Source organism: Typopeltis vanoorti, chromosome 24 (assembly GCF_054136105.1).
Source record: "Typopeltis vanoorti isolate ZY-2024b chromosome 24, IOZ_Tvanoo_1.0, whole genome shotgun sequence".
Taxonomy (NCBI): domain Eukaryota; kingdom Metazoa; phylum Arthropoda; class Arachnida; order Uropygi; family Thelyphonidae; genus Typopeltis; species Typopeltis vanoorti.
Window position 1 is genome coordinate 45,735,690 of NC_143572.1, and position 14,056 is coordinate 45,749,745.

Below are 14,056 nucleotides of genomic sequence, written 5' to 3' on the forward strand. Positions count from 1 at the left end.
CACCAATATCCCAGATCTTGCATCCTCTTACCATCACTAGTTTGGCCTCCTAAAGGATGTACTCCAAGGAAGCCATTTTGCAGATGATGTGCTGAAAACAAATTGATCATAAAGAGCTCTGATGTCAGAGTAAAGGCCTTTGTGTGATCAGCATACATCTCACTTAGCATGGCAAAAAATAAATAAAATAAAATAATAAATAAATTATATAGAAAATGACGGAGACTTTATTTAAAAATGACAGTACTCACTGAAAGATGCAGGATTAATCCAAGCAAAAGTTACTTAAGTAAATTTTCTCAGAAAAAAAAAAAGTCATTACTTTCATAAAGCCCTTCGTACATTAGCCTCATAAACTTTGTTGTTTCAGAATAATGTTAGATAACAAAAGTTTAATAATTTATGTAATTATTCGTTTTTTTCATTAATCAATGAAGTTTCTGCATTACTTTTTCTTACTTCATATTTTTCATGTAACAATTTCATAATCTGTATATGTATATATATGTGTAGACATTTTAGATTAATTTGATTGTTATCCTATTATGTATTTAGTCTGTCTGCTTAGTTAACTCTTATTAATATGCATTCATAATTTTTCTTGAATCCTTATAATAGATAAAATTATTCACTTTATTTACTGTAGGATACTCTGTCTCCTCCTGTTGTATCCCTAAATCCATCCCTCTTTTCTAATCTTGTCGAGACAAAGTCTACCAGTGAAATTTGGGTTATAGACTTTTATGCACCATGGTGTGGGCCATGCCAACAACTTTCTCCTGAATGGAGGAAGTTAGCTAAGGTAAATGTATATGTACAGTATTTTAATCTTAAAATATATGAATTTTTAAGTAGCATAAATGATTTAGCGAATTCATAACTTTGAAAGAATCAAAATGCCATGTGATATTTAGAAAACCATGATATCTTACAATATTCTTATACTGTTTAACAATTACAAAGTGATCTTCTTTTCCAACACATCATCAAATTAATGACATGTACCCTCAAGGGGGTGTACAGGATATTATGATAGTACTACATGAAGAACTTACATCATTACTAACTTCCTATCAACAGTTTTCCTCCAAATCAATCTGTTATCTGTCAACACTCTAACATTATCAGATCTTACATTTCTGTTTTCTAAGGCAATTTTTACTATAACAATCCATCTTTATCTTGGTCTTCCTCTGGGTCTTTTCCTGCCAACCTGGCAGAGCTTTTTGCTATTTTGCTAATATTTCCTCTCCCATTCTGTTTAAGTGGCCATACTACCTGAGATCAGCTCTGCTAACACATTCCTGGATCCTAACAATGTCAAGTTCTTTCTTAATATCCTCATTTTTAATATGATATTGCCATTGATGTCTTCTGTTGATGCCCTAATCTTTCTCAGGACTCTCATATCTGTGTTCTCTAGTCTTTGGTCAAGTGTTTTACTTCTATCCCAGCTTTCAGATCTATAAGTTAAAACTGGCTTGAACACTGTCTTATATACAGCTAATTTAGTGTTTTGGCTAATTTCTCTCTTATTCCATATAAATTTTTTCAATTGACTTGACTAGCTTTGTTAATTCTGTTGTCTATTTCCATATTTAATTTACTGTCTTCACTAAAAATAGTGCCTAAGTAGTTGAAATGTTTTACTTGTTCTATAGGTTCTCCATTCATAATGCAGTTGATATTTTCAGTGCTTCTGCCTATTTTCATTGTCTTTGTCTTTTTATTGCTGACCTTCATACCAAATTTATTACAACAGTTATTCAATTTAGTCAGGGTATCTTGCAGACTTGTACTGTATTTATTTAAAAGTATAACATAATCTGCATGAAGTAAAGAGCAAAGATTAATATTTCCAATTTGGATATTAGGTTTAATACTACTTTCTTTCAAAATGTGATCCATATAGATAATGTACATCCTTGTCTGATACCAGATTGAACATTAAACCACCTTATTGTACTTCCTTCAATTCTAACTGCTGACTTACAACTCAAATAAAGACTACATATTGCTTGATGTAATGCCTCATTAACACCATATAACCGTAGTGTTTTAATAGCTTTTCTCTTGGCACCTTGTCATTTGCCTTTTGAAGGTCTACAAAATTCAAGTACAGATCTTTGTTATATTGTTACGATTTCTCAACTATTTTTCGTAAAGTGAAAATCTGATCCTGGCAGCCTCTATTTGGCCTGAATCCAGCTTGTTCTTCACCAAGCTTCTCTTCTACAATCCTTCTCAACCGTTTCTCAGGTATACTTGCATAAATCTTACCAGGAACACTCAGTAGGGAAATACCTGTGTAATTCTCACATTCAATTTTATTTCCCTTTTTGTATATGGGTACTATGAGAGCTCTACTCCAATCGTCTGGAATTCATCCCTCTGTCCATGCCTTCTGAACTACGCAGTGCAGCCACTGTAAGATTTTATACCTAGAGCATTTCTGGTTGAATATCATCTACTCATGCTGCCTTCCATCATTTTCAGCCTTTTATGGGTTTTTCTACTTCATGTATGAATATGTTTTCCTGATTGCATGCTTATTGAGTATATTTTTACCACTGTGCTGTCACTGCTTGTTTTGTTTAGCTATTCTTTGAACTAATTGCTCCATACATCAAGGATATCTTTTTTTCTCCAGTTTTCATGTCACCTTTATCATCTCTAAACAGCATTCTTTCCTCTATTTCTGAGCTTTTTCATCCAGAATATTTTACTGTCTTCCTGATATTTATTTTTTATGTTCTTGCCAAAGTCTTCCCATGAGTTTTGTTTAGCTATATTTACACAGTGCTTAGCTTTTTTACATTTGTCTCTGTATTCTCTAAGAGCGGAAGCTGACTTATTCACCTTCTGATGTGCTTTCTCCTTTTCTTTCACTGCCTCTTTAACTTCCAGTGTGCACCATGGAGTTCTTATTTTTCTATCCTTGCAGACAACCTCACCACATGCCTTTCTGGCTGAATCAATCAGTGTTTTCTTAAAGGCTTGCCACTGAATCTCCAAAGTTTGGTTTCTGTTCTCAAACTCTTTCATTTTTTCTTGAATACTGTGTGTATTTTAGTCTACAGTTCACATCTGAGAGCTACTCAACTTTTATTCATTTTAAAACTTTTTTTTACATGTTCTTCTTTTCAATATGAATGTCAATTTTATCCTGCCCAAGACTAAATGGCGATCACTTCCAATTTCAAATCCTCTGTACACCAGTGAGAAAATCCCTATCAACAATAACATACTCGATGAGACTTTTCTTATTCCTTGCCTCTTCTCTCTATGTGAATTTATGCACATTTTTATGTTGGAAATTGTGTTAATAATAAACAGTCCATGTTCTGAGCTGAAATCGAACAGGTATTTGCCATTATTATTAGCTTTGCTCTTTCCTCCAAAGTTTCTTAAAATATTTTTGTATGTCTGATATAAGTCCCAAAACTTTCCAACACATTGTTGTTGAATAACTTTATTAAGTAAAAAAGTGGTTACATTCTGTTATCTTAGATCACATATGGGCAACCTGCAGGCCGGATCCGGCCCTAATCTATTTCAGCGAAGTTTGTCTGATTCATGGTGGGAGAAAACATGGTGTGTTCTACTAACTTACATTAAGCTGTCATCATATGACTTGTGCAAAACACACTGTTTTCTTCAACCAAGGTCTCTTTCTCATTTTGACTAGCGGCGTGTGTGAACATGTTACAACTTGTCAGTTCAGTACTTGTGTTGGTGTTGTGCTTTGTTTAGTGCCTGCATTGATGTTATGTTCTGTTCTGTTCAGTGCCTGCGGTGTAGAAGACAATTCTGAATATCGCTTATAAATTTGGGACAATGTCAGGGGTTATTGCAAAAAAAAGAAAAGTAGATGTAGAGAATCGTCAATTTCCAGACAGCTGGACAGAGGATTATTATTTTATTCTGAATAAAGGTTTGACTGTATGTTTGCTGTGCAACGAATCCATCAACAAAGCATACAACTTGAAGAGACACTTTACTTCGAGACTTGCTGATCACCCAGAAATTGATGGACAACTACGAAAAGAGGAAATACAGAAGTTGAAGAAGAACTTGGATACACAGCAGCAAATGTTCAACAAGCAAAGAACGCAGCACCACAGCCAGCTTTGTGGTAAACGAAAAAATCGCTAAGCATTCTAAGTCATTTGGTGAAGGAGAATTTATCAATTGTTCGACGGATAGAAATTATGGCTGATGATATCAAAAAAAGTTTAAAAGAGAAGATTGCTAGATTGGAAGCATTTCCAATTGCTTTGGATGACAGCACCGATGCATCCGATACAGCACAACTAGCAATATTTATTCGTGGAGTTGATGCAGATTTCAACATCACAGGAGAATTATTGGCGCTTCGGCCATTAAAAGGAACAACTACCGGTGAAAATATATCTGAAACAGTCTTCGAGAGATTTGGGCTTAAATGGAGTTCACTATCTGGCATATGCACTGATGGAGCCACTGCAATGGTTGGTGCACAGAAGGGATTTATTGGAATAGTTCATGACAGAGCAATAGAACTACCGTTCCATCCAGAAAATTTAACAAATTTTCACTGCATTATCCACCAACAAAACCTGTGCGCAAAATCGATTAAATTCACAAATGTTATGGAAGTTGTAGCAGCCAGTATCAACTTTATTAAGTCACGTGCATTTAATCACCGCCAATTTAAGGAGTATTTGGCAGACCTATTTTCGGATTATGAAGATGTCTTATTATTGTGAAGTGAGGTGGTTGAGTAAAGGTAAAATGTTAAAACGATTTTATGATCTGAGACAAGACATTGCAGATTTTATGGACATAAAAGGAATCACAATTAACCAAATAAAAAATGATGAGTGGGTACGTGATTTAGCATTCCTTGTAGATGTCACTGGATACCTAAACAAACTGAATCTTAAATTGCAAAAACAAGGACAATTGGTTCATGAACTGCATGGACATGTCAAAGCTTTTTGGAATAAACTAAGATTGTTGGAAAGTCAGATAAGAGCTAAAAATTGTTATCATTTTCCTACTCTAGCAATTCATAAAAATATCCCTTATAATTGTTATGGAGATGAACTGAAGGCATTAATAGAGCAATTTGATACAAGGTTTGCCGACTTCAAAAACAAAGACTCCACATTGGCTCGTCCGATGGATGCTGATGTAAATAATGTGCGAGAAAACTTACAGATGGAACTTATTGAGCTTCAGGTGGATTTAGTGCTAAAATCACAGTTTAACAACATTGCTTTGACGGATTTTTATAAATTTTATTTGATGGAAGAAAAATATAAAAATTTACGTGCCTTTTCAAGAAAAATCATTTGTCTTTTCGGCAGCACATATATGTGTGAACAGTTTTTTCGAGGATGAAATACAATAAATCAAAAATTCGGACAAGAATAATGGATGAAAACCTTGAAAATTCTATGCGATTATCCTTAAGTAATATTAATGTCAATATTGATAGTCTCGTAGTTGAAGTACAAGGCCAATCTTCACATTGGCCTTGAAATTGTTATGTCGTTCATTATATTATAAAATTTATGTAGAGCTTTATACTAAAGCATTATATTATAAATAAATGAAATATGACATAGCAACTTGTTTTAATTCATTTAATATTAATTGATTTTATTTAATCATTTGGTCCGGCCCTTGACTCGGAGACAGAATGGTAATTTGGCCCCCGAACTAGGAAAGGTTGCCCATGCCTGTCTTAGATGATTGTAATTTAATTCTATAAGAAGAAAGTGTGCTTGCATTATGGATATGTTGCACATATTATGTGTTAGTTTTTATTAAAGCAATTTGCAACTTGTGAAGAATTTGTCACCACTTGAATGTATCTATTTGCAGCTTGAGAGGTTAGATCCATTGAAATTCTAAAATAAGTTATGTATAATAAAAGCACAAGTATGAAGAAATATCATTCATTATCATTGGTGAATTAAATTGGTTATATGGTCTGTATACCCTAAATGAGATGTCTTCTAGTCCATCACAGGAACAAGAATATTCTCAAGTTAAAAACATTATTGATTACAAAATGTTTTTATATGTTTTATAATGTAGGAAGTAAAATTAGGCTTATTCATGTATTGGCTAAGGGGGGAAAAAAAATTATTTAAAATGTTTTCATTTAGATGCTCTCCCGTGAATCAAATGTGCATGTAGGTGAAGTTAACTGTCAAACTCATCATCATCTGTGTTCTGCTCAAGGGGTGAAATCATACCCTAACATAAGAATTTATCCAACTTCTAGTTATGGTACTTCAAGGTTTAGGTATGTATAAATTAAATATTCATCAAAACTTTAACTCTTTTATTGTTGTCTGTTTGTCTAAATGACACTTAAAAATAAATAACCAGATTGCTTGTTATTATCATCATGGAAGGTTCTCACTATCAACTGGTGTTTTATATTGATTCATTGTTTCTGCATTCATCATGCTCTCAGGTATTGCATTTCACTCACACTTTTAAATCAAACAAAAATCAAACAGAATCCTCACTCCCTTGCTTTACACCTGTACACTTGTCTCCTTTCACACTAAGGAATAAATGCTTCAACTTATGACTCATTCACACTAATCCTCCTGTCATCACAGGCCTTACAAGTGGCATTCTCTCAATCTATCTTCATATTCATCATTCCAGACATTTGCAACTGGCTTAGTTACTCTTTTCAAAATCTCTTTGTCTCCTCTAAAACCAAGGTGACCAAATATGTGCATAGTAATCCATATGCAGTCTGATCGAAGTATCTCTTGATTTCTTTACCTTTATCTCGTTATTTCTACAAATATGCCATAATTTGCCATTGTTATCCTCACAGTTTTAATACTGAGCCATCTAAGGTTAAGCTCCTTCTCTGCCAGTACATACCAATTACAAGTACAGTATCTCATTTTCTTTTTGAAAATCTCGCACTTTACAACATTATATTGATATTTGAGTTAATCTACCCCCCAAAGAGCCACAACATTTTCTCTCCTTAACTTTGCATCATTGCATTAAATCTCTCTCTCTGTGTCATTAACATATAAGGTAGATAGTCCTCTCTGTCGCACACCACTAGTGACTTTTCTGTTCTAGAATACTGATCCTCTGTAAAATATTTAAATATCTTAATATGATTTTGTTTGCGGAAATTATTGTTACCGTAGATAATTGAAATAAAAGATGTATAAATATATCATTATGTTGATAAAATTATGTTTAAATGCTATTTTATTAAGAAGAATATAGCAAGTGCTTGTAGTTTCACTGTTAGTAGTTGACTAACAAAGCCAATAAGCCTAACTGTACCTAATTGCTATGTCATTCGTGGAAATAGCTTATCATTCACCAGCATGAAGAATCGGCAAGATACACACACCTACCTATGCCTTTGGAATTATAATACCTGTAGATTTTTTTTAATATACTGAGTGCAGTGAAATAAACATCAGGTGGAAAAGAAATTTCATCATACCACAAATAAACATATCCAGTCTGCCATTACTAAAAAAAAAAAAAAAAAAAAAAAAAAAAAAAAAAAAAAAAAAAACTTCACTGTTTGTGATTCCTGGCTGTGATGAGTCATTCCACGCAATTATGATTGAGAGAAGAATACAGCATCTGAAAAGTTCTCGGCCTTGACCATAAATGACAATGCCATAAGCAAGGTTTTTTTTTTCCTAAGTTGGTGCATTTGTCATAAGCATCCATGTGAAATTGCAAGCCATTCTATCAAGTAGTTTGTTTTATACAGCTGTATAAAGCAAAAGTGTTGTCTGTATCCCTTGAAATGGATAAAATTGAGTATCGTGCAGTAAAAGAAGGTTTAAAGGCAAAAGAAATTCATTTGAAGTTCATAAAAGTTTATGGGCACTCTTCTCCTTCATTTTTGACAATTAAGAAATGGGCTGCCGAATTTAAACATGGCCGTAGTCTTAAAGATGATCCACGTGAAGGACGTCCAAAAAGTAACAACACCAGAAATCATTGATCAAGTGCATGATATGGTATTAGATGACCAGTGAGTCAAAGTGCATGAAATTGCTGAGATATAGGCATTTCAAAAGAACGTGCAGATATTTTGAATGAAGAATTGCAAATGAAAAAGCTTTATGCAACATGAGTGCTGCGCCTGCTCACAGCAGATCAAGAACTCACTTGCATGAAAATCTCTGAACAGTGCTTGGAGCATTTTAACAAGAATAAAACTGATTTTGTGCATCGATTTATTACTGTGGATGAGACTTGGATTCACCATTACACAACAGAATCCAAAGCAGTCAAAACAGTGGACAGAAGTCAGTTGTTCAGCGCCAAAGAAGACAAAGCTGGTTGCATCAGCAGAAAAGGTCATGGCATTGATGTTTTGGGTTGCTAAAGACATTTTGTTTATTAATTATCTTGAAAAAGGGTAAAACAATAACCGGGGAATATTATTTAGATCTTTTATCCAGACTAGATGAAAACATTTGTGAGAAAAGACCCAGTTTGCAGAAGGAAATAATAATTTTTCATCAGGATAATGCACCTACCCACAAAAGGTATTTTTGCAATGGGAAAACTAAGGGATCTGCTATGAATTGTTGGAACATCCACCCTATTCCCCATATTTGGCTTCCTCTGACTTCTATCTATTCCCAAAACTAAAACTCTTCCTCGCTGGTCATCGTTTTTCTTCGAATCAAGAGATGATTGCAGCTGTAGAGGGGTATTTTGCAGATCTTACTGAGAACCACTACAGGGATGGGATAATGGTGCTGAAGCATCGCTGGAATAAATATATTAGTCTTAAGGGAGATTATGTTGAAAAATAGAAATAATTTTTGAAATTATAAATTTGTTTTTTCATTGTTAGGCCAAGAACTTTTCAGACCACCCTCGTATATGCTTGACTGTGATATGAAAATGAATAGCTGATGGACACAAGAGAGAGAGAGAATGTGCATTTTTATATATAGAAGAGTCATTAAAAAAAAAAAGATAGAAGAATATAGTTCCCTTAAAAAAATATTTAAATCAAAATTAACCGACAGTTTTGATTTTTATGGTGCAAAGACATCGCAGGTCATACTGTGCCAGGGGTATAGCAGTACATATGGTAAATGGATATTTGTGCCTCTTGGCTGGAGAGCAGATATGCTAACAACTCGGTCAACCAGGCCTACCAAAAGATATAAAGAATGAATAGTAATACTTTTTGTGGATTCTTATGTTCAAGTTCCTATTGAAAAGTTTATATATCTTCACTGTTGTAATTTTTTTGGTTTTTTGGGTGAAGATTACATGAAAAACTATCTCTGTTTATGGAACTGACAGTTGCCAAGTTCCATAAAATTGTTTTCTGTTTCAGTACTGGATAACTGAGTTTTATGAAATAAACTTAATGTGTTAAGTACTTGTTTTATGTAGTAACTGAATATGCTAGAAGTAAAGCATGTTGTTGAAGACACGGATATGAATTAATATATTCTTGTGTGATTGTGTGGAAGAAAATTTATTGCTGCTTTTTCCCAATATAAGGATTAATGAGAAACATGTTTGATTTTCCAGAGTAAGATTACTGATTTTTATGTGAATGTCTGTTTGAGTCTCTGACTAAAATATGTTAACTATAAAAGGGTCATTATTGTTTTAATATGCAATTTTTTTTTATATTTGTGTGTGTGTGTGTGTGTGTGTGTGTGTGTGTGTGTGTGTGTGTCCATCAGTTATATTTACTTGGTGAGTAGATATGTTCATGGTTTTTTGATTGACTAGAACTGAGAAAACAGACAACAATTTAATTTAATGAGGCACACATGTTTCATCAAAAATGACTTCAGGTGTGGGAACACTTAAAGCAAATGAAAAAAGCATAAAAACACTGTACCATTATAATAACAGACTTGTAAACTGAAGTTAAGTTTGAATTGTCGTTATGGACTATTACGACAATTCAAACTTAACTTCAGTTTACAAGTCTTATTATAATGGTACAGTGTTTTTATGGTTTTTTCATTTGCTTTAAGTGTTCTCACACCTGAAGAAGTCATTTTTGATGAAACATGTTGTGTGCCTCATTAAATTAACTTGTCTGTTTTCTTGGTTTCAGTCTGTCAAAAAATGAATATATATATATATATACTTTGCTAATAAGATATATATAAAAAGAAAGCTTAGTTTTCATGTATGTAGCATAACAAACACCAAATACATAGCCTGGGGAAAGAACCTGTAAATTGTATTGGAAAATATACATGTAAGAACTTCTAAATAATTAACATTTCCCTGATGATGTCAATTTGACTTTGCCAAAATACTTGAAATTATTACTCAAATTTATTGCAATTAATATTTATTCTAATTTTATTTAAAAAATACTGTTATGAATAGCTAACATACAAGTCTTATCACGAAACTCACCAATCTTATATAAGTAAAGTGAATATTAGATCCAGCACTATTTCAAATCTGAATGTAGAAACTATGAAAGTTTGGTAAAAAAAAAAAAAAAATAATAATAAATAAGTTGACCAGAGCATTTATAGGAATATACTCACCAGCATTCATGAGTTTCCTTAGCGTGAACTACCTAGAAAACATAGGTGCCACCCAAGCATCTATATATTTGCTTTCTGTTAGTCCATTTTGATAAGGTTTCACTGGCCTGACAGCTGTTTTGAACTGGTTGGTTCTCCTCAGAAACCTTAAGAGAGCAAAAACTCTCGTTTAGTACTAAGGAAAGCCAAAAGCCAATTCGGCAATGCAAAATTATATAAGTAAAGTGGATATTAGATCCAGTATTATTTCAAAGCCAAATGTAGAAATTATGAAAGTTTTGTTAAAAAAATAAGTTCACCAGAGAAAACTTATGAAACTTTCATAGTTTCTACATTCGGCTTTGAAATAATGCTGGATCTAATATCCACTTATATAATTTTGCATTTTTGAACTGAAGCCTTTTGGCTCTTTTATTTTAGTAAATCACTAATCTTAGATCCTATCCCTTGTGGAATTTAACATTTAACCACAACTCTATATACTTGGGCCAGCTTGTGATTTGAAACCTTGTGAAGTAGCAATGTCACTCTCCAGTATTCATTCTGTCTTCTGTTAGCTGCATATTGAAAACTGCCTGGGATTGTTCTTGGCCTGATTGTCTAAGTACTGTTCTCATGCATCTGATCATCTCTTATCTTATGCTACTTCAATAATGGCTGTTTCTCCTTCTTGATTGCCTGTTTAATCTCACTCTTCATCAATCTCCTAACTTTTGGAACATATCCAGACATCATTACTGTTAAGTACTTGATCACTTATCATATAGTCTGTAACTTAGACCCATTCATATGTTACGACATACACATACATAACAGGACTTAATGTTGTGGGATAGATAATAGAAAATAGATTCTAATATATATGTTTAATTGTTTTGTAACAATAAATGTCAGGCATATTTTTTAATGATCATTAGAATGACATTGCCCTGGTATTGAGGCTAAAACACAAAACAAAAGTGGAACATAAAATTAGTGTACAGTTAAAATTGTAAATTAATTATATACAATTAAAAGCATTTACAAAACATTCATGTTAAGCCCTGTACATAAATAGAATTAAATACTTCATTCATATATGCACACATACATGCATGTGTTAATAGCATCTGTTGCGTGTGAATTTAATTGTACAGTTTTCATCACAACAGAATAAATTAATCACCACAACCAGCTAGCTATCCATCTCCTTTTAACAAACTGTCATGTTGCCATTATTTTAATTACAATTCCATTCACAAAAAATTTGGTATACTGCAGTACATTTTAGTACTCTAGATGGGGGATAAGGGTAAGATAATTATGAAAGGATCAAATGGTACTTTTTCAGGCTACTTTCAGCTTCTTATGCAGATTGATGGTGGTAGCATCTTCACGCTGAGTGAAGAAATGTTTTATCAACTAATGTTTGTAAATTTAGAGACACAAAAACACATGTGTTGAACAGATTATTTTATTAATTACACTAATAAAATAAAACTTGACGTTTCGACCCCTGTATCGAGGTCATCATCGGAAGAATACAAGTATATACGGAACCAAGCTACATGCTCATGCCCTGTATACTGGTAAACTAAATCTACATATTTAGTTAATCCTTTTCCCTAGCCTGACCTCTAGTAATAAAAAATAAAATAAAATAAATAAATATTAAAAAAAAATATATATATATATATATATATATATATATATAAATAAATACAACTACAATAAACTGCTAAAGTCATGTATTAATATTCTTCTGGATAGTTCTGATTGTTATAATATGATTTCTTTCAGTTGCTCTTGAATGTTACAAACACTTCACCAGGTTGTCTTCTTGTAGTGGGATTTTTCTATGGCTACTTTAGGTTGTTATATAGGTTGTAGATGGGTCTTCCACATTCTTGAAATGGTTAAGCCATCATTTTTGTTGAGATTTGGGTTGCGTTTGAGCATTTCACATGACTCTTTAAATTTTCTCTCAAACCAGGTTTTGGTGCAGTGTAGGGACTTGGTATTTCTCCGATCAATTCTGTGGTATGTTTGGAGCGCGTGGTCAGAAAGGCCGGTTTTACCAAAATGGAGGTATTTAATGTGTCATCTGTGTTTGTCTTGTCTGATTGGGATAGTTTGCCCTTCCCTTTTCACCAATGTCCCAATCAATGACATGATCTTGCTCCTACAGAACATATTTCCATGTGACATCATGGCCCTCTTTGCCCACATACTCCGCTCCGGATATTTCGTGTGGCAAAACAATTTTTACCTTCAAAAAGAAGGTACAGCCATGGGCCCACCACTTTCTCCCCCAATAGCTAACTTTTATATGGAAGACTTTGAACAACGTGCTCTAGAGACAGCATGTCTAAAGCCCAAAATTTGGCTCAGATACATCGACGATATTTTTGCCATTTGGCCCCATGGCCACGAAGCTCTAAATACTTTCCTTAGCCAACTAAAAAAACAACTCTCTTCCTTTCCTAGACACACTTGTCACACGTCTTCCCTCTGGCTGTCTCTCCTTCTCAGTTTACCGCAAACCTACACACACAGGCCAATACATACACAAAAACTCATACCACTACCCAACACAAAAACTAGGTGTCATAAGCACCCTTAAACACAGAGCCCTAACTATTTGTTCTAATGAACAGGCTCTAAACCAGGAATACAAGATCATCAACCAAACATTTATCAAAAATGGATACAGTAAAAAACCTATTCATAAGCTCCTCCATAAAGATACCAGTAAGAACAAAAAAGATTTCAAGAATGCTATTGCCATTCCTTATGTTAGAGGCATTTCTGAAAAAATAGACAGAACACTTCGCAAATACAACATTAAAACCACCTTTAAACCCCCAAATAAGCTAAGACACCTACTCAGTTCCTCTAAAGATCCTCTTCCACACCTAGCACACCCAGGGGTATACAAAATACAATGCACATGCAACATTGCGTATATAGGGGAAACAGGGCGAACTATCCCAATCAGACAAGATGAACACAAACGACACATTAAATACCTCCATTTTGGTAAAACCGGCCTTTCTGACCACATACTCCAAACATACCACAGAATTGATTGGAGAAATACCAAGTCCCTACACCGCACCAAAACCTGGTTTGAAAGAAAATTTAAACAGTCATGTGAAATGCTCAAACACAACCCGGATCTCAACAAAAATGGCCTAACCATTTCAAGAATGTGGAAGATCCATCTACAACCTGTATAACAACCTAAAGTAGCCATAGAAAAATCCCACTACAAGAAGACAACCTGGTGAAGTGTTTGTAACATTTAACAGCAACTGAAAGAAATCATATAACAATCAGAACTATCCAGAAGAATATTAATACATAGGACTTTAGCAGTTTATTGTAGTTGTATTTATTTATTTATTTATTTTTTATATATATATATATATATATATTTTTTTTTTATTTATTTATTTTTTATTTTATTTTTTTTTATTACTAGAGGTCAGGCTAGGGAAAAGGATTAACTAACTACGCAGATT

The 14,056-nt window shown here is 33.5% G+C and overlaps 1 protein-coding gene across 2 annotated transcripts in view; it reads left to right on the top strand.

The window, feature by feature from the left end:
• The window catches only part of LOC150093148 (endoplasmic reticulum disulfide reductase DNAJC10-like), a 185,147-nt gene that overhangs the window by 120,062 nt on the left and 51,029 nt on the right, over positions 1-14,056 (top strand). For both annotated transcript variants that reach the window (XM_090413490.1, XM_090413491.1), the window contains 2 exons: positions 647-802; positions 6,159-6,298. In XM_090413490.1, the coding sequence (XP_090269616.1) occupies positions 647-802; positions 6,159-6,298 (296 nt within the window). The remainder of the gene's footprint in view (positions 1-646; positions 803-6,158; positions 6,299-14,056) is intronic.